Below are 23,412 nucleotides of genomic sequence, written 5' to 3'. Positions count from 1 at the left end.
GGCTGCGAGAGATCAGGCTTGGGTGAAACCACCACTTAACTTCCAAATGGATTTCCATGGAGACAGCTGAACAGTAACAGTGTTTGGACTTTTTTATTCAATAAAAGTTTGAGTTATAAATACTTTCCATTTGTTTCCTATTTACAGTTGTAAAATATTTTAGGATAGCCTACCCATCACCTGTCATTCAATGTCTCTATAAATGCCATGAAAACATTATTGTGAAATAAAAAATGTCTTATTTTCAGCCCACAAACCCAATTTCCACACACTCACAAAATAAAATCAAATGGACAAAAGAGAGGAGAAAAGAAACTGGGGTGGGGGGTGGGTGAGTGTAGAGGGGCAGGAGGAATACAGTACAGCAGGCAACAATGCAGTATTTGCTACACAGTAGCAAAAGAAATGGGTAAAAAATTTAGTCTGCTATGATGACAAGCTTTTCAGGACATTTGTTATAGACCAGCGTTGTCCAGTGCATTTCTGAAGGACGAGTTGAAATCCAAATTCATTTTCATTGTTTTCCTGCAATTCCAGGCAACGCTTGGATTTTCGGTTCTGGATTGCACCTCCCTTTAAAGATGGTGAGGAAAAAAAAAAAAGAAAGAATTGTTTGGATTAAACATTGTGAACTTGTTGCATTGCTACTGTATGACAGCAGTATGATATATTGTATATAGATTAGCGAACATTCCAGGGTCCATCTACTGAAGTCTACTGCTACTGTGAAAAATGTTTCCGTTAAGAGACAAGATAAGCACTAGAATGGATCTGGAGTGAAGGTTCCCTTTGTCACAGACTGGTTCAATCTCTGCTGCATTTTAGAATAGGCTCATTTACCTGGTTAGTACTTCAGCAAATGGTGTTTCAAGAATCGAGCTGCATTTCTAGCTGTGCTTTTTAACCACAAGACAAAAGCTTTCCTGTTTGCTTCATTTATCTAGCTTAGTGCACCTCTGAAAAATCAAAAAACAGGCAGGAGAGGACCAGTGCCTTGGCTGGAGGAGTCCTGTCTGTAGGGTAAAATGCAAAATACTGTTTATTCTTTGAATTCTGAAATGAACTGTCTTTTATGTTGCTAATCAACAGCATTGACTTTTCAATTTTCAGCTTAGTACTTACTGCCATGCCTTCCACTGTTGAGTTGCAGCAGATCTTAAATCAGTGGGACTATCATTCAGCTAAATATAGACCTAAATTACAATTAAATCATCATGTAGATGACATAAGTTACCTTTTTTTTAAAGAAAAATTTAATTCTGGTTTCAGTTGGGTCTTTCACCTCTTTTCATTTTAATAAAGATAATAGGTAACTTGTACACAACAGCATCTGGGAAGTTTCCTCCAAGATATAGAGAGCAGTGTAATTCACACAGGGGCCTGAAAGTTTTACTTTCTCTACAGTATCTTGGACTCATGTAGTAGAGAATTACTGGTCTAATCTGCAAATCAAAGAATGGGATGCAAGTCAATACAGATTAGTACAGCTAAAGTATCGAAGGAGCAGCCGCATTTAGATTACTGATTTGTACAGTGGGGAAAAAAAGCTGCTATAAAAAGAAAACAACCCCCCAACCACGTACAAAAAACCCGCCTCATCAGTTTTGTTCAAGCCTGTGTTATACCTTGCGTCAGAAGTCCTAACAGGGATTGATTTCTGTTATAATCACAAGGATATTGGCATAAATCTCATTTAAATGCTGAGTTTGCTTTTTCAGAGAAGGCTGCTCCTGAGAGAAGGGTAGCTTGTGCCATTCAGAACAGGTTCTATTACGTTCAGACTGGTGACTCTTCTCCTGTCCTATCCGTAATACTCAGTAAGTACTTTGTGTGAGAAGTGAGAGTTCTAAAAACTTCCTCTATGAGCTCTAAAAACTTTATTTTGGACCTTGCTAATGACATCCAGATTTAGGTTTGAAAGCTCTAAATATGGCTTTGGGTAAAAGACCATTTCTAGTACAATCCTTGAAATTTAAAACATGAGGCTCCCATCAATCCTCCTTGGTAGTCCTGTGTGCAATCTAGATACAATTTTTCACTGATTACTTCACTTGACAAAGAGGCACACAGCAGGCATTTTAATATACCCCTATAGCCAAATGCTGACTGAACTGTATTTTCCCATGGCTGTGTAACTATTATTGACATTCCTATTAATAATGGTAGTTAAATGTGGGTGTCTGGTGGGAGCATAAACTCTAAGCTATCTATAAGCAATATAACTGCTTGGCATACAAGAAACATGAAGAAATGAGAATGGGAAATTAGTAAAATTTTTATGATATGGTATTTGTTCCTTACCCTAAACACACACCCTACCCCTTATGTTACTTGGCCTTTTAAATCTCACTGTGGTGAGATTTCTTTTGTCTTTCCAAATGAATTCAATGAGCTTTGAATTAGGTCCCTGAGACGTGAAACACTGAGGTAATGGATACTGTCTCATTGCCAAAAACCCTCAGTTGTGGGCTGGTTTTTTTGGTGGGCTTTTTTCTGTTTTCGTTTGGTTTGGGTTTTTTTTTTCCCTTCCTTTTTCCCCTCTGTTTCTGCCCCCCAGCAAAACATATTTTCTATTCTTTATGAAAACTGTTGATTATGGTCAGGGCATTTTTCTCTGCACAGACTCAGTCTTGTATGGCACACAGGGTCAGCTCTCTGGGTCTGGGAGTCGGGAATTACACTTTATCACAAGTTCTTCTGCCTAAACCCAAAATTGAGATCAGCTTCCTTGTACTTACAGCTGATGCTGGGGTGCTTGTGTTGTTGTGATTTAAGTTAACTAATTCTGTATCTTTCATTTATCAGTTAGTTCTTTTCTCAGTTTTGGTGTCTAAGACATCCTCAGGTCAGATCTTGCCTAAGAAGCAAGGGAAAGATGCTGTCCCACTTCCTGTCTTGTCAGAAAACTAGCTAGTTATGGGAGACTAGTTCAGGTTCATTACTTGCTTGAATGGTTTCTCCAGTCTGTTCATCATTAGCATTTGGAATCCTAGAGCCAAATACAAACAAAGGTGTCCTTTTAGTTAATCCTGGTTTTTATAACCATCTAGTAAAATTTGTATAAAACTGTACAGCCATGTTTACCACTTGCTCAGCAAAATGGTTTATTGTAATACTACACTTCATGCTAAGTGAAAGACAAGTTGTCTATCTGCTTCCCCTCCCCATCCTAGGTAAGACCTTTACTTTCCCATTCAAAAGCAAAAAATTGATAGCCTAGGGTTAGCTCTTTAATCATGATACATAAATACAGTTCTATAGGCTGAAACAAGTTAAAGAGGAATTCTGCCCATCTGAACTGCATCAGGATTGAGATCAATGCTGATGAGAAGCAGCTCAATGGCAGTAGAATTCTCAAGAGGATAAATAAATATCCGGGTCATCTATTTTATAAAAATAGGCCTAACATAACATCACTAACAAGTTTGACTGAAAACTTGATGGGTTTTGCAACACAAATTGAAGCAATTCTTGTGAGAAGCACAAATGTTCTCAATGCCTGCTGGTAGCCCTAGATGCATATAAAACTGATGGAGTGCTTCATAAGCGTACTTTTAACGGTAACTCTATCTCAAGTCACACATCCTGTTATGACCAATAGCTACGGGAATGTGACATAACACACAGTGGAAAGCAATACTTTTGACTTGCTTTAGAATTATTGTACTTTCTGTAAGAGGTTTACTTTCAAGCCTTTCACTAAAGTAGAATCTGTCCAATAATATGGCATCTAAGAACGCAATTTGCTGTGCCTGCAAACAACTCCAGAACAAAGATGGTCCAACATGCTTGGTAGGCAGTCCAACTTGCAAGTCTGTTGCATGTAAAAACTGACATGGTTTTAGAAAGAACAGCATGTTGTAAGTATATACTTACATATTCCAGGTTAGAGCTGGAGTGCTAGTAAGCTGTGCAAAGTAATTAGACAGTCTTTGCTGAACTGTTTTATGGTTTTTGGTTTGGATTATTGGGGTTGGTGGATGCACAGTTCCCAAGCCTTCCCCTTCCTGTATTTATTCTGCAGGGCAGTAAAGTGGGATAGGTCCTCTCTAGAATACTGGTCCTTGCAGAACCAGGCTTAGTTGAAAGCTGTCATAAAGTTTCTCTAGTGTCTAGAAGGCCTCACAGGCAAAGGGCTGCAAATAGGAAAGAGCATTGCTACAGCTTCCTTTGCAAATACCAGGGATGTTATATACATTTCTTTTTTGTAAAGAAATATGTAGTGTGCACACACCATGTAACCTGGAACTCTGCCCCTCCATACCACTGCTGCTGCAGAACTGGGGTAACATACCATAGCTCCTCAGACAAATGCCCTTCAGAACAAAGCATGCTCTGTCTTCATGACAAAAGATGCATTAAGAAGTTTCTGTAAATGTATACCTAGCTAAAAACTCCTGAATAGCTCATGGGTTTTCTTGCCAAAAACCTCACCTTATGGTTACTTATCTCTTGTGCTGATGCTGCCTTGTAATCAGATGACATTTTACTGGTCACAAGGTAATTTTTTTTTTCCCTGTCTAGATTCAACAGAAATTTACTTTATATTTACTCTCTTCCTTCAGTAAGAATCTCTTCACTGAAGACCAAGTAACTTTCTGTTCTTTGTTACTCTGAAGTCAGATTGCCAAGGTTGTGTTTTGATATATGAACAAAAAGCACTCAGCAGGAAAAGAACAGAGATGCTACTTCACACATCTTAGAGAAGGATTCAGATGTGGATATATGGCATCATTAAAGCGGAATAAATAATTCAAAACACCTAATTGACTTGGTCAGTTTAGTCATTGTTTGTACTTGGCACATCTGCTAGATGTGATCCATGGCATTCCTGTTGTTTAGGTAGGTGCAATAGGTTCTGTAAGGTACAAGCTGTTGTACTGGATTTCCAAATTTCCCAGAAGAAGCTATGGAGAAAGCTAAAATGGGGAAGTGAGGTTGTTGCTTTAGACTGAACCAGCTCTTGGGCATGAAGCTTAAGACAGGGTTTGATCACTTCTAAAAATGAGGGATATTAAATGAATGCTGGAGGCTGTCTGCATTACTGAAAACCAGACTGATAGCTTTTTTTAACTAGTTACTTTTTTTTTTTACAGATTTTCAACCTACTTTTTCTCATCCCATTAAATCTGAAGTTATTCTATCTAAAAGAGAGAGGAAAAAAACTGAAGTGCTCTCAGTTGCCTAACCATGACTATTTCAGGAAAAGGTCTTACAAGTTTAATAAGTGTATCCAATCTTGTATCAGGTATGCTGTATAGATTGTTGCATTCACTGGAAAGTAATTTTCTCTTTGTACCTCAATCAGGCACCTCAAATATTTACATGTGCACTCTACCTTTGAGATAGAAACTCTGATCTTCACTAGTGCTTCAATACATTTGAATCAAAGAATTACGCTGAGATATATATAACATAGATGGTCTCCACTGCAAACAGATTGCATGATCTTCTCATGCATTTCCCCAGATTTTCAGTGACTGTTAGTACACCAAATTTAGTCCTAAAAAAAAAATTATTCAATTTTTACAAGTAATTTTGTCTTCTCTGTGGTCACTCTGTATGGATGCTGCTGCAGTGAGAAAGTGTTGACAGGAAAAAGTGAATTATTTAGCTCATGGAGTAAAATTAGTGTATTTTCAGTATTGCCCACTGCTTGGAAATAGTGGATGATGTTATTGAGACTAGAATTTCTGATTTATAGTGCTATGAAGGATACAGGTATATATAATGGTATATATAGGTAATTGATTAATTCCTTCTCCAGTCTTCTTCCAACTCTTTGGCTTGCAGGTGCTCTGTAAGTAACACAGGCTCTATAACATACTCTTTGTTCAAAAATTAATTTTAACTATTTAAATTGAAGTATTTCTCAGTGAAGTATATTGTTAGCTGTTGCCCTTCTTCACGGGCGCTTAGCACCTCATACATTTGATCTGGCTACTGTGAAAATAAGGTGCATTTAACTGCTATTATGTATGAAACATTATACAGTATATATTATATTCAATATAGTAACAGTGTTACATATTCAAATATGTTGTCTGTCAGCTATATAGATCACTATTTGCTATTGGCTAGGCAAATTACAATCTTTTATCGGTGCTTCTTAAATGTGAACTTATTTTTCCAATACTAACCAAAGCTAATCGCTGTGTACAACATGAACTTAGGTGGAGTTATAATAGGGATCAGCCAGACCATTGCTTAAGGAAAAAAAATTGTATTTTTCGCCTCCTCCTCACTTCTCCTCCTGCACTCAGGTTCTGGTAGCCAGGTTGTCTGGTAGCCATCTGAGCACTGGCCTTACATCCACTGGTAAATACATCCTCTGACAATGGAATTAGACATATCATTCAACCGTTACAACAGTTTAATGTCTACATCACACTTTGTTTCATTCTACTACCAAGACTTCTGAGTGTTCAAATTTTACATAATCATAAATGCTGAATTTTTATATTGCTGCAACAAATTTTTAATACTGCAGCTGTGACAAATCAAATGATGCAGCTTTATCTGTATGTCGAAAGTAGGTTTTAGTAACCAGTGGACTCTGCAATCCTTTTGTTTTTTTTAACCTAGATTGGCTACGTGAATGTAGAACAGTCTAGGTTCTGAGCAGAGCCCCCTAAAGGTGTAATAGTTACATCTTCAGGAAGTACACAATGCTGTTAATTACAGTATTTAAATAAAACAATTTCCTGGCAAAAGGAAATGCAGTTTCATAAAGAGAATGTAATTGGAGGAGAAAACAAATTACAGAGAAACAGCATAAAAATCAGAAATGGAATGTATGGATTTATACCCAGTAATATTTTCCACATATAATATTGTCACAGATTTATAAAATATTACAAAGTCCCATTGTTAATAGCAAGATTAAAAAAATAAAAAATAAAAATTAAAAAGATTAAAAAAATAATACCTTGCAAAGAAATAAATTCAAGTCTTCACTGAAATACAAAGCTCTTTAGGATATGATACCTGGAACTGCAGTTTACTGCAGAAGATGGTGATAAAACTAAGAAAAATGAAGGAGGCTTTAGAGCAGAATACAGTAGCCAGACTAGAAGAATCATTAGGGATTTTTCAGAAAGTAAACATGAATCATTACTGTGGCCAGGAAATAATTCTGACATAGTAAAGGAACATCTGCAGAAACAAATATTCTAGGTATGCAATATGACTTTTTAAATTAGTTATTGAACACTATTATGTTGCTCTTCTGATAACTAGGATTACCTAATAAGTCCTTCGTAGAAACTGAAAAACTACCTTTATGCTAAGCAGTTGATAACGATGCACAAGGTTTTTCTGACTACAGCTGTTGTCCTGAGTAACAAGTTAACAGGCCAGTTCATTTAGAAATAAACTGAATGCCTTTTTGAGAACTGACACTTATAAAAGAGTAAGCTCCAGAAGTATTTTTTGGTAAGAGGTGATTTACAGGTTGACATTTTCTGATTTTTCTTTCTCGCTATTGAAGGGGATGCTGTTTGTTATGCGCATCTCCTGCATCCTGCTTTTGTCATTTAATACTTACTGTTCTACTTGGGGAAAAAACCCCACAAACAACCAAACAGGAAACTAAATGCAGAACCTACTATACTGAGTTGTAGCTGGCTACTAGGTGCTCTAACTAGTTGTGAATGCTCTGAAGTTTTGAATTAGAAATTAAGATTTGTTTCTATACTATGTAAGTTACCTGGCCAATAAAAAAGAATCCAAAGTTAATGTTCTGCACCAATGTCTTCTGCAGGGTGATTTTGTTCTTTTTTTTTTTTCCTAAGACAATATTTCTTTTCATAGATTGTGCCATACAGTAGCTGCCTCCATAGAGAAAGAATAATGTGATATAACTAGGAAACAGATGGGTGTGCCGGATATATTGGCTTTATTTGCATGTTTTAGAAATACATTTTGTGAAAAGCTTAGAAAAGTTACCTTTTCCTCTTTGCTTCTGACATTATATATAAATGACTTCTGCAAACAAGTCAGGCTTGATTTATCTGCTTTGATCTAGGCTTGATTCAAGATGTCTAAAGTAGAAGACAGAGAAAGGCAACAAAGATGGTTTAAAGTGTGATGAAATATTCAGATGGGGGAATTACAAAATATACCAAAATGAAATAAAATTAGGATATAAATGAAAATTAGTGGGATCTGACTTCAGTGGTCAAAAGTATGAATAGCTATGAATGCCAATGTGAAGGTGGTAAATGAACTTTCTACGCAAAAAAAGGATTGTTAGAGTTAGAAATTTGTTATAACTGTGATTTATGTGGCTATAAGAAACCTGTTAAATTAATGGACACAGGCATCCTCAGTGACTGACTAGATGTTTTTAGTGGTCTGAGTTAATTCTAAGAGCGCTGATAAAACAACTTTCTATAGGCATGCCAAGATGATCATGCAGACAAATCAAATGTTGGTCTCCGTGAAGAGAAAGCATCAGCAGTCAAGAAGGGAATCCTCCTGGTGCTATAGTTAACTGCTGGCTCAGAATGGAGCTCATTTCTGTGAAGCAGCAAGCGCTGACCATTGCCTGAGACAGTCTTCTAGAAAAAGTAATTAATCTAGTTAATTTTCTGATCTGTGATATAGCAAATTGTGTATTCCTAGGTTTCACCTTTTTGATTGGTTTTGAAGCAAGCATCACTTCTGTATACAGAATCACAGAATTGTTTAGGTTGAAAAAGACCCTTAAGATCAGAGTCCAACTGTTAACCTAATACTACCAAGTCCATCACTAAACCATGTCCCTAAGTGCCATCTACACCAGGTCTTTTCAATACCTCCAGGGATGGTGACTCAACTACTTCCCTGGGCAGCCTGGGTAAAGACATTAAACAGAACTGGCCCAAACATGTTGCTTTCTAAGGCTCGTTCTGCATTGCTTGTCTGTGTGAAAGTCTTGTTAACATGTCTTGCCACTTTTGAGTGTGCACAACAAGCAGTATTAGCTTGCTAATGAAAATCTGTTCACAGCATGCACCCGGAGGCTATGCCTAGGAACACCTTACTGCCTTATTCTTTTATCTTTTTTATCCTTATGGATGAAAATACTGTTCTAACATATCATATCTAGAAAACTGATGCAAAGAAGAAAAGTTCACATTATTACTTACCAACCTTAGCATAGGGGATACCTAGTTATTCATCTTCAGCCAGACAAATAAGAACCTCCTTTTGGCACAATTAGAAACCCCAAGATATTATATTTTCCCTAGGAAAGACGAGACATTTCCTGCAGACATCTTAACAGATTCCCGAAGATTTATGGGGTTTAGATGAGAGAAAATATGCATTCCTATTTCTTTGTGAGGCTTAAATCTTACTAAAATGTAACTCCTTTGGAAAACAAAAACATTGAATGAGTTTTACTTCTTGTGTGTGTGGTGTATTCAATTAGTCTAGGTTTTCTAATCTGAGTGCTCAATATGAAGGCTTCCTAACTAATTTTAACCCAGAAACTGAACTCTTTGCATTGTCATTATATGCTTATGATTAAACCAATCTCTAGAGACGAAGAAATAAATTGAGTGCCAACTGAAGGAATTAAGAAATGAATTTGCACTAGTATTGCAATCGATCTACATATTATAGCATGGGAATTTAGGCTGGGCTGTTTGGGACTGTGGTCAGAGTATCTAGTTATTTAAAATGACTTTTTCTCTAGTAACCACACAAATCTCTTAGTTGATGCTAATTGATACTGGGAAAGCAATCTCCTTGCAGCTGCTGCACAAACCTTGTACAATTTACACAGACAATGGAAGTAACCTAATTTTTGTCTGTTATACTGCATTTTGTCCCTGTCAGGTTCAGGATACCAAACTTGATGGCCTGATAATCTCACTAAGTAACAAACTTTTTTCTCATCATATATATAAATTATGGCATCCTGATTTAATTGCCTTCCAAGTGAACATTTTTCTCAAGCATTTGCATCTTGGTTTGTAGGGTGTTATTTGGTAGCCAAAACTTGCTTACATATATGTTCTTGTTTCCACTGGAATTAAAGATGCAACTTGTACTGACTTGATTAGGACAGAGTTTTGTTTTCACCTGGGAAATTAGAAATAATATAATATTTGCTAAAGATAAAAATAATTCCATCTGTCTTGCAGCTGAAGAGTGCAGAACCCAAGAAGTGACTGATCCAGTAATGCAAATGAAGGACTAAGAACAGATCTCAGATCTCCCAAAACACAGCCCCTTTATTTGGGAAGTGTTGGTTATTGGTCAAATTGTAGGAAACATTCTGGGTTTGGCCATTCTTTTGCATACATGTCATTATAATGCCATGCAGTACCTTGTCAGCGGCAGCTGTCATCTGTGATTTTTGGATGGAGCCTGTCTGGACATCTGCAATTTGGGAAAATCAGGTGGAACTAGAACAAATAATTTCTTTGTAAATAAATGTGGTTTTTAAAATTATATGCTAAAATATGCAAATAAGGTATCTGTTTTGAAGGAAAAAAAGATGGGTATGTGTTAACTTTCTTCTAAATTAATTCAGCACAAGTGTCTTTGGAGCTTAAATGTAGTCCTCAGGAGAATAAATACTGCATAATGCAATATGCTGGGAAAGACTTGAAATGCACCCTTTAAAAGCTTATTTTACTGCTGTATTCACACACAAACTTTCTAGCTGACAAGTTCTACACCTAATTTGCAAAGATTAAAACTTGCTACTAGAAAACTACTCCAAATAGAACATTGGACTTTTCCAAGGAAATTTTGGTTACTACTAACCTACAGCAGTAACTGAAAGCAAATTTAACACCAGCTGTTAAAACACATTGTAATAATATTTGTATTTACTGTTTTTTCTGGACTTATTTTGCATATACATTTTCATATTTAAGTTGAAGTCAAGTATTCAAAATGGAGAACGATAATGCTTTGAGATTTCTGTACTTCTAAAGAATCCCATTCTGCATTAATGGGATTAAAGAGTTTGTAGGCTTATAGTAAGACACTGTTCACAGAGTAAAAAAAATCCTTACTCTAATACACCTGCTTGTAGAGAGTGTTCAATATGACAGGAATACTGGTTAAGCCGCACATGAATTAAGGACAAATTTACTAGTGCAAAACAAAAATTAAAACACTAAGTATCACTTTCTCATGTCTAATCAGAACAATGGTTCAGGTTCCTTGTCCTCCAGCTATAACACTTTGTGCAATTATCCAGTTAGCTAAAATATTAAACACTGGTAAGTTAGGGCAATATTTGATCAAAGACAGGTAAAGAGTTGCAAGGTATAGAAAAAACTGCTGCTGATATACTGGACCCATACACCAACACTGCATGGGGGCCCCTGGGGCTCATGGAAATGCTCTTTTGTGATCAAGGTTTAAAACTTTACACTTGTCAACAGTGGTTATTTAAAAATCAGATAACCTTAGTAAAAATACGGGGCTTAACCTAGTCTGTTGGCTCAATTAACTGAATAATTAGGCTTTGTTTTTATGTTTCTCCTGCAGGATCAAAATCTCTGTTTCTTTTAACAGAATCAGAATCACTTACTGTTCTGAGCTGCCAGGCAAACAAGCACTGCAAAATTACATAGCTATGTGGCAGTACAGCGTGTCTTACATTGCAAATACATACTGAGTGTATTTGTGTCCTTTGGGGTTAAAAGTACAGCATAAATTCAAATTCCTGATAAATTAATGATGCAGTTTTTCTACCCTGTGGCTCTCATAATGGAAGAATCTGAAGAAGTTCATGGGAACCATTGTTCCCTTAGACACACAACTCCACTAAAATTAATTCCTCCTGTACATCGATGTCCTTGGCTAATGTACAGGTTGAGAACTGGGAGTGGACATTAGAAGGAAACTGGTGTTTAATGGTGTTAGCCTCCACTTCTGTGGAAGGTATGCTCAGCAAGGGGGCATATGAAATTGGTAGAGATTCTTTGCTTGCTTCACAGGCCTCCAGTTTAATCCTGCCATGCAGCCTGCACCGTGCATTCACTTACTTGTTTGGGGTGTGGCTGTGGGTAATGGTTCTGGCTAGCAGTAGTACTGCACATCCTTTGACTTTGTAAAATAAAGGCAGGGAAGAATAATTCAGGATGACTGTCTGGCAAAGGCCAGAATAGTAGGAGGAATAAGACGTAAATACTTTCAGTAATTTTAAGGTCTATTCTTTCTTTACATAGCTACATAGACTACTTAATCTGTCTAGTACTTAATACCTATTTAAATGAGATCTGAATCATTATGTTTATCTGTGGAATACTGTAACTGAGTAATTAATTTGCTCGTCTCATTTGCTTTTGTCTGTCTTTCCTTCTCCTTCCAAAGCAATTCCTACTATGATATTTGGGAAATTATACATATGGTAAGTAGAGTTGTCAGCAACAAATTTTTATTTACAGCTTCTCAGGAAAGCATAAACCACCCACTGGAAGATTCCTGTGGACACCTCCAGCACTAACTAGAATCACAGTTCTCTGTAACACATAAAAGCTATGTTAGCATCACAAGCAGGTGCAAGCGCCAGTGGATAAGCATACACAGTAGTGCTTGAGCCCAGGCTTTGCATGGCCACTTCCTTCCATGAGGGCTGTCTGTCCCTACAGATGCGTACTCTTATCTTTCTATGGCATCCACACTGGAATTTTAATTACATAAATTAACACAGCTTGCTGTATTGAAAAGAATTCAACATGGAACAGCCTTGAAAGGATTAATCTCTTCAGTTTTTAGCTCTGCCTCATGTCCTTTCTTATACCTCTTTTTCCACTGAGCCCCCACCTGTCATGTTTCTCACAACAGCAGTGACAGTATGGCTAGTCTGGTTAAAAGCCTAAGAAACAGTCACACCCACATTTGCATATAAACATGAACACACTTCAAGGTAAAGAGTAATTACAGAAAAACATCATCCTTTTGCCTTTTTTATGCTGCTGAAGGAGTCCTAACGTTCCATAAAGTATCCTCTAGATAACCTCTGCCACCTGGGTCATGCACGTAGACATGATTTTCATTTGTAGGTCAGGCATTGTGTCATGCCTGCCTTTCCATCAGCAAGAAACCTGAGTAATCAGACTGGAGACCGAGAAACTTCTTAAAAAAACCCCAAACCAATACACCCCCTCTAAAAAAACCTGACTGAAGCATTTAGAATGTTCTATTTCTTAGTACACAAAACAAACTTAACATTACCAGATAGCTCAGAAGAGCATGGGTTTAGCCATAGTGCCTACTGAAAAATGTCCCAGGGAGTTTTGTGTCCAGGTGCACTGGCCTCCATCTCCTACATTTCAGCACCTTCCTTGTTACCCAACAGCCCATGGCAGACAATCACTGCTGCAGCCCGAGGATGGCACCTTTACTGAGCACATGGGCAGCGACTGGTGCTTCCTGGTGCTTCCTGCAAATGCTCTGTTGCGCGGGCGCGGGGGAGCAGGGTGCTTCTGCCAGCACGCTGCATGCACACCTCCTCCTTGCCGTAAAGCACTCACAGGGTGCAAGCAGGATTAATTGTTTAGTACTAAATAAGGGGGACTCAGAGGCAACTGAGGCTAGGTTTCACTTACCTCACAGTTCACGATGCCAGAGCAGCTTCCTTGATATCATGTTTAAATTAATATTTTAGTAGAATTCTGACTTTTGCTTCTATGCAATTCTTGTCTCTATCCTCTCTGCCTTGTGTCATTTCTCATGATCACTTACGATTTTGCTATAAGGTCTAATTTTGTTCTGATTAAATGAAAAAGTGGTGAGACAAGACCGATCTAGATGAACTGTCAAACACCTAGAAGACTTTTCAGCATTAAAAATATACCCAAAATAAGCATTTTCCTAAGAGAAGACTTGACAAACAACCTGAACAATAACATTCTTGAACACTACCCAGCTGACGGGAATCTTTTCAGGGCTAATTTACATAATTTGCCATAATTACAGTTATAATCTCTTGAAGAAGCCTTGGAAGGAAGCATGTAACTGAAGCCTAAATTTTATTTGGTCTCATCACATTTGGCAGCTTTACAAAATCATGGAGCCTGGAAATTTGCTCAGCTAACTCCTGATTATACAAACACATCTTACAAACTTTGAATGCTCAATGCAAGTTAGTCCTGTGCCAAAAGATACCAGCATCTCTCAAGGCCTCTGTCCAGTTAGCCAGCATGATGTGTAATGAAAAATGTTTGAAGTAACAGTGGTGGTTCCTTCCATATAAGTGTCCATTAAATCACTATTCCATTCACAAAGTAGCAGTGGACACCTGAGTGCGTGACTCCAGCTGTTTGCCACTGTTACAGTTATCCATGTAATTTAAAATTCTAAAACCAAAGAAGATACATTTTTTTAAAGAAATAAAGTTTGATACACATACACACACATGTCTGTATGTGTACATACACACACTTCTAATCATACAAATACGCAAATTAAGAATTAAATAATTCTGTAATAGATCTACAGAAGCAAGAACTTGTCCGCTAGCTGATGATAAGCCCTATTTTCTACTTTTTCTCAGTACATTTCAACATGTGTGGAATGCAGGGCAAACACTGATTTCTGTGCTAGTTAGGGAAATCTAGTTCAATTAGTTTACTGTACTCTGGTTGGTAAAGTCTGTTTGCCATTCCCTTTCTGAGGCAATTCTCCACTTGCACTGCTGTATTTTTAACTATCTGTATAATCAGTCAGTCTTGTTGAAAGGCTAGAGAATCCAGAGAAGTTAAAGCATACTTGCAGCCAAAGGAAGGTGCTATAAAAAGCTATGGTCAGCATCTACATTTTAATTTATATTTCACAAACTTCAAAACTACATAAGCATCAATGCTTACAGTCCTCCTTATTTTCAAGAGTTCTGCTCACTGTGTAATATGGAAAAGAAATGCCAGAGCATTAAAAGAGTAATATGAAAGATTCTCTCAGATAGACAGCTTCCAGCTATTCACAGAAACTTGTCACCAAACTAATGGGAGCATTTCAAATGGAGTTCATCAGTTGATCCTGGCAAGCCTTGATTACTTTCATTAGCTTTCTTCTAGCTTACAGAATGTACGAGGGGCTGTGTACCATGCTGTATGTTGAGCGATAACGGCATTTTAATTGCATTGGCATTAACAAAATTCTTTCTGAACAGAAAGCTTTTAATTATTTCATTTGTCTCTTAATTTATCGTAAGGAAACAACTAATTAGCTTTCACTTCTCCTGGGTGGAAGTTTCTTTGTAGAAGACTGAAGTACTGTTACTGTACAATCTCTAGTTTAACAGCACTGTAGCTTCACTGGGAAATCATATTTAGAACATGGAATGGAAACAGAGACAGAAAATAAATAAACCTAATTAATTAAATATCATTTTTGAAGCTTTGAATAGTAAAATAATCAATGCATTCTACTGCTGCCTCCTAAACCAAACCTAACATCATCAGTATTACAAAATACACCAGTATCCTGGAGCAGAAACCATTAATTGCCACCAAAGGATTGGGTTACAGGGAGCAATCCCTAAATAGGTGGTCAGTACTAAAATGTTACTGAAATACTATTTAAATATGTTAATTATACTCCCTTAAAATGGTACTATCAGTGCACAGACGGCCACAATGAGGCCCCCCTTATGACAAGACTACTGTTAAAATTTGAGAGAAGATGTAATTAAAGTTCTGCCCTTGAGGGGACTGAAGGGGAAAGCTGGGATGTCTTTCCAGGTTAGGGATTTAAGGTCTGCTGATTGAGAGTTACCCTTTAAAGACAAGGATCTGGATTACTTCAAGCATAAATACAAATTATATTAATAGTATGCCTTACTGATTAGTGTCCAAATGACTTTGCACTAAGATAGATGCTGAACTGTATTACCAATGTCCTAAAATATACTTGTCATGGCTGTTGAAGTCACATAAAAAGAAACTAAAGAGTTGGCAGAAAAGGTATCTGCAAACCCACAACAAAAAATTAAATGCAGGAATAAAATTACCATAATGGTGAGCCTCAGCCCATGAGCTGGAGTACACTGTAGCCTTAAACCTGCTGAGGAGCAACTGTGAGCAGTCAAACTTGCACTAGCTATTAAATTTTTCCCAGAAGCTAAATGAGGTACTTGGTGTACAAAGTACTGTAATTTTGTTTTATTTATCCAAAGCAACTGACATGTCAGTATCTGACAGAGTTAACTTTCAGTGTCTTAACTGGAAAATCTTTCCTTCCTTTGAGAGACTAAATCTGAGTATCTTTAGCTTCTAAACATTGGAACCTGGTTTGTCTTTAGGGTAACCTATATCCCTCTGTGGAAACACTGATAGGCTTTGAGTCACCTTGCTTGCCTCTTAGCTGAACCAAACAGCACGATCTCCATAAGCACTGCATCACAGAGCATGCTTTCTAGCCTCAGAACTTTTGTAGCTTCTTTATAGTTCTCTTTTGTACTTCTCAATCAGTTAAGAAGTGCTGACACCAGCCCTGGACTTAAGTGTACAGCATTCTTACCACTGTGAAATCACTTATCAGCATTTACTTGTGCCCCTCTGTATCTCTCTTTCACACACACAACACATTAGCTTTTTAAAGTAAGGAACATGCAAAAGTAGCTCAATATGAGGCTGTTATTACCAGTGACCTACCACCCCCTTTTCTCAGTTGCTACTTCTAAATAAACAACCGAACAATAAGCTTTCTGTTCCTTGTTTCTAAATAGGTTATTTTGCATTTGGTTCTAAAATAACTTCTTTTTTGTTTGGTTTTTTTCTTTTGATTGACAGAATTCTGCAACAGTGCTCTGCCTTAGAAACAAATTATTCATTGTGAACTCAGAAAATATAATACAAATTTTATAACCTCCTGAGGTAGGGATCAAATGCAGACACGGCTTCCTGGCTCTGTGCACAGAAAGCAAGGTTAAATCTGGTTTTAGCCTGTTAGTAAACAGATTACTCACACTTCAGATACAGAAAGAGAGCTTTAGAACTTTCTGAAATGTCTGCTGAGTAAGCATTACCTGAGTAAACTGCCAGTAAAGCTTCATTCTCTTGGCTTTGGCATAATTGCATTCAATGAGCCTGGGCCTGCTGTTCACATCCACCAGGCATCTGTTGTCATCATCGTCGATAGTGGGACTCAGAACACCCACATGGAGCTGCTGATTGCTTGTGTAATAAACATTCTGCAACAGGAAGCACAAACAAGATTTGTGGCCTCTAGACAGAAGCAGCGCTTTTACCAAAAAGCTAATGGCAACGATAAATATGCTGCATAGCAGTAGGCTGACCTCATGGTAGCTTTAAATTATTTCCTTTAATGCAGGAAGCAGCACAACAATTTAAAAGTTGTTCTAAATTAACAATTAGTTGTTAATTGGTACCAACAAGCAAATGCTGCTACGTGATAGGAAATATGCAAACACAACTCATATGTCTCATCATGTGCCTTTTAACTTCCGTTTCTTATGGTCATGCACTGTGGGTCTCAAAAAGTAAGATACACACTCTTCCTGCTGCTTCTAGCAGGAAGTGGGAATAGTTTGAGTATTGCCATCAACTCTGATGAGACTATTTCATCTGAGGACAATACCTAACTGGAGAGGTAAGAAAAGAGAACAGAAGCACAGCAGTTCATCAGAAAGGATCTCAATCTTTTATATGACAGACAGAAAGAGAAATGAAGGTTTTATTTAAAAAAAAAATAAAAAATCAAGCTAAACCCCGAAATTGAGGCACCTGCTGACCGGAAACCAGTATAAACAAGGAAAAGTTGTTAGCATCTGGTGACAGACGGATATGAGGCAGGAGAAAAACCCAAATGGCCACAGTTGGGTTTATCTGTTCTCATTTTATTTTTTATATGTCAATCATACAGATACAAGAGACTGGAAAAAGGGACCAGATATGGCTGCTCTGGATTCCCGGCTGTCATAAGCCTCAGTAATTACACTTAGGGCTGAAGGCATGAGGCTAGTATAGTTCACAAATTCTTTCTACTCCGTTTGGCTACAAATATATGTGGGAGGTTCCTCTAGAAGAAAGAAAAAGAAGGGGAAGGAAGGTGAGCTTGCCAAACAGTCGGTAATGTCCTCTTGAAGATAATATGTTACCTATACACTCAGAAAGGTAACACAGGACTGTACCAGGATTGTGTTTGCTAATCACAAATACTACTTACTTTGCTACAATCAGACCTTCTTCCTGGGAGGACCATGAAAAGATGAACTGGCAACATCATACTTTAGGTGTAAGGCTTTGACAACTCCAGTGGTATCAGAGCCACAACAGACAAGAGCTGACAGAAGCACCAAATTAATGTCCCTGTCATGTACTGTACCCATTCCGTGTGTCTGTAACAAAAGGGGAGCTGGAAATTATGCTGTGTGTATTTGGAAAACTTTCCTGTTCCTGGAGGTTGATGGTACAATCTCCCAGTATCTGTTCAGTGTTGACGTTTATTTTATATGTGTGTATTCTTATTTGTGAAAATTCTGATAAAATATTGATTGCAGTAAGAGAGAAAGCAGAGAAACAACCAACCAGAACTGTGGAGAGATTTGGGAGCTTCATGTAAAAAAAAAAATAATCCCATCTTTGAATGCTGAAATCAGTCAATGTAGGGATTAAATAGAGAACAAAACAAATCATGGTGTTTCTGTGTAAGACTCTGTCCTCTGTTCATTCTCCTGTAACACTTCCAGGGAAGATCCACAGGAGATACAAACTGACATAGTTGCACAGAAGTTGACATTAGTGGTTTAGACTAATCAAATATTTGACCCTCTTCATCAAGTTTCATGCTTTTCAACCCACAGAAATAACAGCAATCTGAGGTGGCCGAAAAGAGATGAGTCTAGGTTATCTTATCGCTGAAAGTCTGAATAGAGAAAAGTTGAATAGTTCAGTCATGCCCTACAGGAGAAGAGAAGGGTAAATAAAAGCACCTAGCAGAGCACATTTCCAAAACGGTTGGTTATTATGGACTGAAGTAAACTGTAAGAACTGCAGAAAAACTTAAGACCACCACACCCCAGACTCCATCCACAAGTTAGATAATTAACATTCTGCAAACAAAACTGATGCTTTAGAAGAGCAATAAACATTTGGAACGCACTTTCTAGACAGACCAGCAGTACCTATTTTAGACACATTAAAGATCTATCCAGATACTTTTTTGGAGAGAGACTGAGGTAGTGATATAGCAAGGCTGTAAAATCAAGATAATCTCTATAAAGGGATTATTAGGACACAGTGACTGTACTGGTGAACATTTTGTTGCAGTTCGTTTTTGAGAGGGAAATTGACAGTTATTTGCATTTCTGACTAATTGGAAGTGATCTGTTAAGTTCATTTGTTCAGCACATTGTCACCACACAAAACAGTAGGAGGAAACCTAGGCAGCTTGCTTGGGGTTTTTTTTGCCTTTTGTGTTCTTAAAGATACACATCAGTCACAGAAAACAAATAAGCAGTCTTGGCTGTAACTCTGAGAAGTGCCAGACTATAGCTTGGGGTTGCTTGTGCAAAAAAGTGGCGTACCTGCAGACCCCGAGGGCTGAACTGTTTTTATTAGCTCACTCTCATCAGCCTTTCACAGAGTGGCCTGAAGGCTCCAGGTAATCATTCCATCTTCCTGGATAAAGCAAACCCAATTCCACCAGCTTTTTTGATGTCAAAGCAGCAGTGGTTCAGCCTGAGCATCTTTCTGGGCAGCAGCAGAATGACAGCTCTGGCTGGGGGAATTACTCAATTCTGTTTGCTGGCAAAATGGTACAGAAATGAAACAATCAAATGCAATTATGCTTAACAGATTTAATTAGCAGGTTGTTGCTTACCTTTAGGGAGTTCACCCTTCCTGCTAAGGTCACTTCATTTTTCCATGTGGACCAGTTTAGAAAAAGAAGTGTGAAATCTTGTACTCTCACCTAGTACTGGAAAAGGCACTTTTGAGCTCCTAATTGGCATGTAAAAATAAGCTCAAACTGAAGCGGATGGTGGAACAGTGACAGTCTGCCTAACGAGGCTCTTTCAAGATGTTGCTTTTCTTATCTGGTAATATGGATATAACTTAATTATTCTAAATATTATTATAAGTATTTTAAAATCTTATCCAAGAACACCGTACATTACTTTAGGATTGAAAACATTGCACAACATGGTAATTTGACTACAGTGTTTTTCTAATGGAGGGATCACGTCAAAAGCACATACACTTGAGCAGTGCACTAGCAAACAGCGAGGCATAGGTTAGTGTTGCACTTGTCCAGAAAACTTTTCTTGAAACCTATGAACAGTCCCTGGCTCCTTTCCCCCAACCCAAGAATGAAACAGTCCCTGCACTGAGAGAGCAGAGTAATAACTATGTCAGGATGAAGGGAGGACATCCATTTGGTATGACAGAATTAACTGTTAACAGTACTGAGTAATGCTTTTCTAGTCTGAAACTTAAAGCTATTAAACACAAAATCATGGTACAGTCTCCCTTTAAATAATTTCATGTATTAAGAAAAATATTTTACTTGGTTTCACATTATATTTCCCTGTTTCTATTTGATTATTTTAATTTTCTAAAATACTACTTAGTTTATTTCTTTCCCTTTCCCCTCCTCCCACCATGTGGTTTAGTTAGTTTTGCGTTTCTTTTTTAGTTAAAAGGTGGTATACAAATTACCTGTCTGGGGTGGGCTGCAGGAGATTAACCACCTGAGCTATATGAACTGAATTACCATCTCATAATGTACTTCTTAAGTAGCACATATAGATGAGGCTCTCAGTGACATGGTTTAGTGGTGGTCTTGACAGTTGTGGGGTAATTGTTGAACTTGACGATCTTAAAGGTCTTTTCTAATATAGTTGATTCTGTGATTCTATAGATGACTTTTTATTGAACATATTTTAAATTGACCTTCAGATAAAATACGATCTTATGCATTAAAACCATGCTCATGTTTTTATGTGTAGCCCTATAAAAAACATTCTGTATTGTAAGTTGAGTAAGGTGTTAAGTAGATAAATGCCCACAGCAGTACTTCATCAAGAGGATGCTTTTAACAAGCATCAACAACTATGTTAGCTGTTTTACAGACTACTTCAGCACAAAATGGACAACTGAAGCACTTTTGTTCAAAACACTTCAGAAGATACAGGCAAAACACGTTTTACCAGCACATTTGTTCCTACCAGATTGCAACATCACCATCAACTAACAGTAATTTTGCAGTAATTTAGGAAAGTGATTTTGGGACAATCACTCCAGGTACTGCCTTGGAAGTCCAAATGACTGAATGTGGACTATTAAATGTGGACTATTAAGTCATTAGGGTAACTCTGAAAATTTTCCTCAGAACTTGGACCTTTCCTTTCTGCTACCACAGCAAATGTCATAGCAGTCCTTATTCAAGGGACTGGAGACTCAGTAGGCAAAAATCTGCTGAGTCCCACTGAAGTCAGGACAGTTGCTGTATGCTGATTTACAGCTTCTTTGCACTTTCATTGAAGATGCAGCCCAGCAAAACACAACCACACATTTTCCCATCACCATCACATACATCCTCCCTGAGGAGCTACTGAATTTTCACAGAAAGAATCCTGCTTGGATGTTGGTACCAAAGCATGTGATTTAAATAAACCAAAACAAGTAACTCCATTATTCTGTAAAAGAATAAGCCTCCTTACATTTCATTAGTCTGTTCTAGCCCACAGCACTTCACCATCTGTTTCTTTAGCTCTAACAGTACAGCTGTGTCTCCTGGGGAACTGGAAGGGAGCACCTTTGTTCAGGAAATCGGCTAGTAAGAAGGCACTTACCTTCTCAAAAAGTGACACTGCAAGGATTCAACATTACTTAGAAACTCTTTAAGAATGTAGTCAGGATTAGTGACCTGCAACGTGTCAGAGACAACGTGGGGCCTGAGCCGTAGGCACTTCCACATCTCATTCAGCCACTCCACCAGGTGCTTTTCAACAGTGACTGAGGGCTGTTCATATGCGGATGGGCTAGCTCTGGAGGCTGCCACTGCCCACCTGCTTTCCTTGCACTCACTGAAAGCAGTGTCCTCAAGAAACTTCATCTGGAGGCCTGGGGATCACAGCAGATTAAAGTGATGCAAAAGAAGTTGTTTAAGACAAAACCCGGTGTTACTTTTCTTTCAGCTGTAATCTTGATGTATCACTTGCACAGCCTGCCATCTGACTGCCAAAGAGTTTATCCTCTGCCAAGCTAGCAGTGACCTAGTGCTCACTGGGAAAAACCTGTGAGCAGCACATGCAAGTGCTGCAGGCAGAAAGTGAGCACAGCAAAAAGCAGATCTGCATGAGAATGCTCAAAATTGAGGAAAAAAGAGAGTTTGTGATCTATAAAAGGTTAGAGCTGAGACAGTGAACACCGAGTCTAGCACGTACATGCAGACAATCTCTTTCCTGGTGTTAAGATATGATCTGACAAGTTTTGGCTACATTTGTTTACATGGGAGATTCACACTAAGCACGATTCAGAGAATCCTGGTTAGCACTTCAGTCCTTCATGATGGCAGCGAGGCTCGGCCTCACCAGATGGGGCAGACCAAAAGCTTGGGGCAGACTTCCCTGGTACAGGTCAGCCAGTCAGTCTGGGCATGGTGGACTGAAATGTGCTGCTGTTCTTTCTAGAAAATTACCAACTCAATTGCCATGCAGGTTCTCTGTATGGGCAGAACAGTAATTTGGATGAGATACTCCCATCTTATGTGCTGTGTTGCAGTGGTGAAGTAGAGAACGCATCCTAAATTGGCCATGGCAGCAATGAAGTCCCAGGTAATTCAGGCAATTCTTTTGGCCCAATGAAAACATTTAAAACACCTACACAAAATAAAATCTGCACAAACTCCTACGATGCTGTAGCATATAAGGAAAAGTAAATGAGCTCTGCTTACTTGGGCACAAATACACGACTTTGTCCTCACAATGATGTGATGTAGAGTTTCTGTTCATGAGAAGATTGCCCTAAAAGGTCAAATTGTGATTCCCGTTGCAATTAACACTGAAATTCCACTGACTTTAAGTGCAATGAGATGTCTGACTGCAAGTTTATTATTAAACTTTGAAAAGCCACCAGACTTGATAGACTTTAGAGCTGAAGCAGGCTACCAGTTGCAGTAAATTATTCATAGGAGCTGGTTTATCATGTAGCAAAAAGTTATAGGAAGATGTTCAACTTAATGCAAAATGATTATCTGAAGGATAAATTGCTAACTCCCCACCGGAAGTTTAAAGCAATACACACCAATTTTCTGGCTGAAAGCCATTTGTAATCCTTATGGCAATGTTCCCAGATGAAATCACACTGGAGACTTGTACATGACTCTGCATTTATAATAAGCAAACTTAGTGCTCACCAGCAGCAGTATTTATTTGCTACCCTGCTTTTGGCATAATAACTACAAGGGATAAGAAGCCTGATTCACCACTACTTT

General features: G+C 38.0%; 1 protein-coding gene across 2 annotated transcripts in view; it reads right to left on the bottom strand.

The window, feature by feature from the left end:
* Positions 1-426: 426 nt before the first annotated feature.
* Positions 427-23,412, bottom strand: part of GALNT18 (polypeptide N-acetylgalactosaminyltransferase 18) — a gene marked incomplete at both ends in the record, with an annotated part of 237,466 nt that continues 214,480 nt past the window's right edge. For both annotated transcript variants that reach the window (XM_080619470.1, XM_080619471.1), the window contains 2 exons: positions 427-573; positions 16,982-17,146. In XM_080619470.1, the coding sequence (XP_080475596.1) occupies positions 427-573; positions 16,982-17,146 (312 nt within the window). The remainder of the gene's footprint in view (positions 574-16,981; positions 17,147-23,412) is intronic.

This window comes from Psittacula echo (genome assembly GCF_963264785.1).
Source record: "Psittacula echo genome assembly, chromosome: 5".
Taxonomy (NCBI): domain Eukaryota; kingdom Metazoa; phylum Chordata; class Aves; order Psittaciformes; family Psittacidae; genus Psittacula; species Psittacula echo.
The sequence above is the reverse complement of the archived record's forward strand: the minus strand, read 5'-3'. Positions and strand labels throughout refer to the sequence as shown.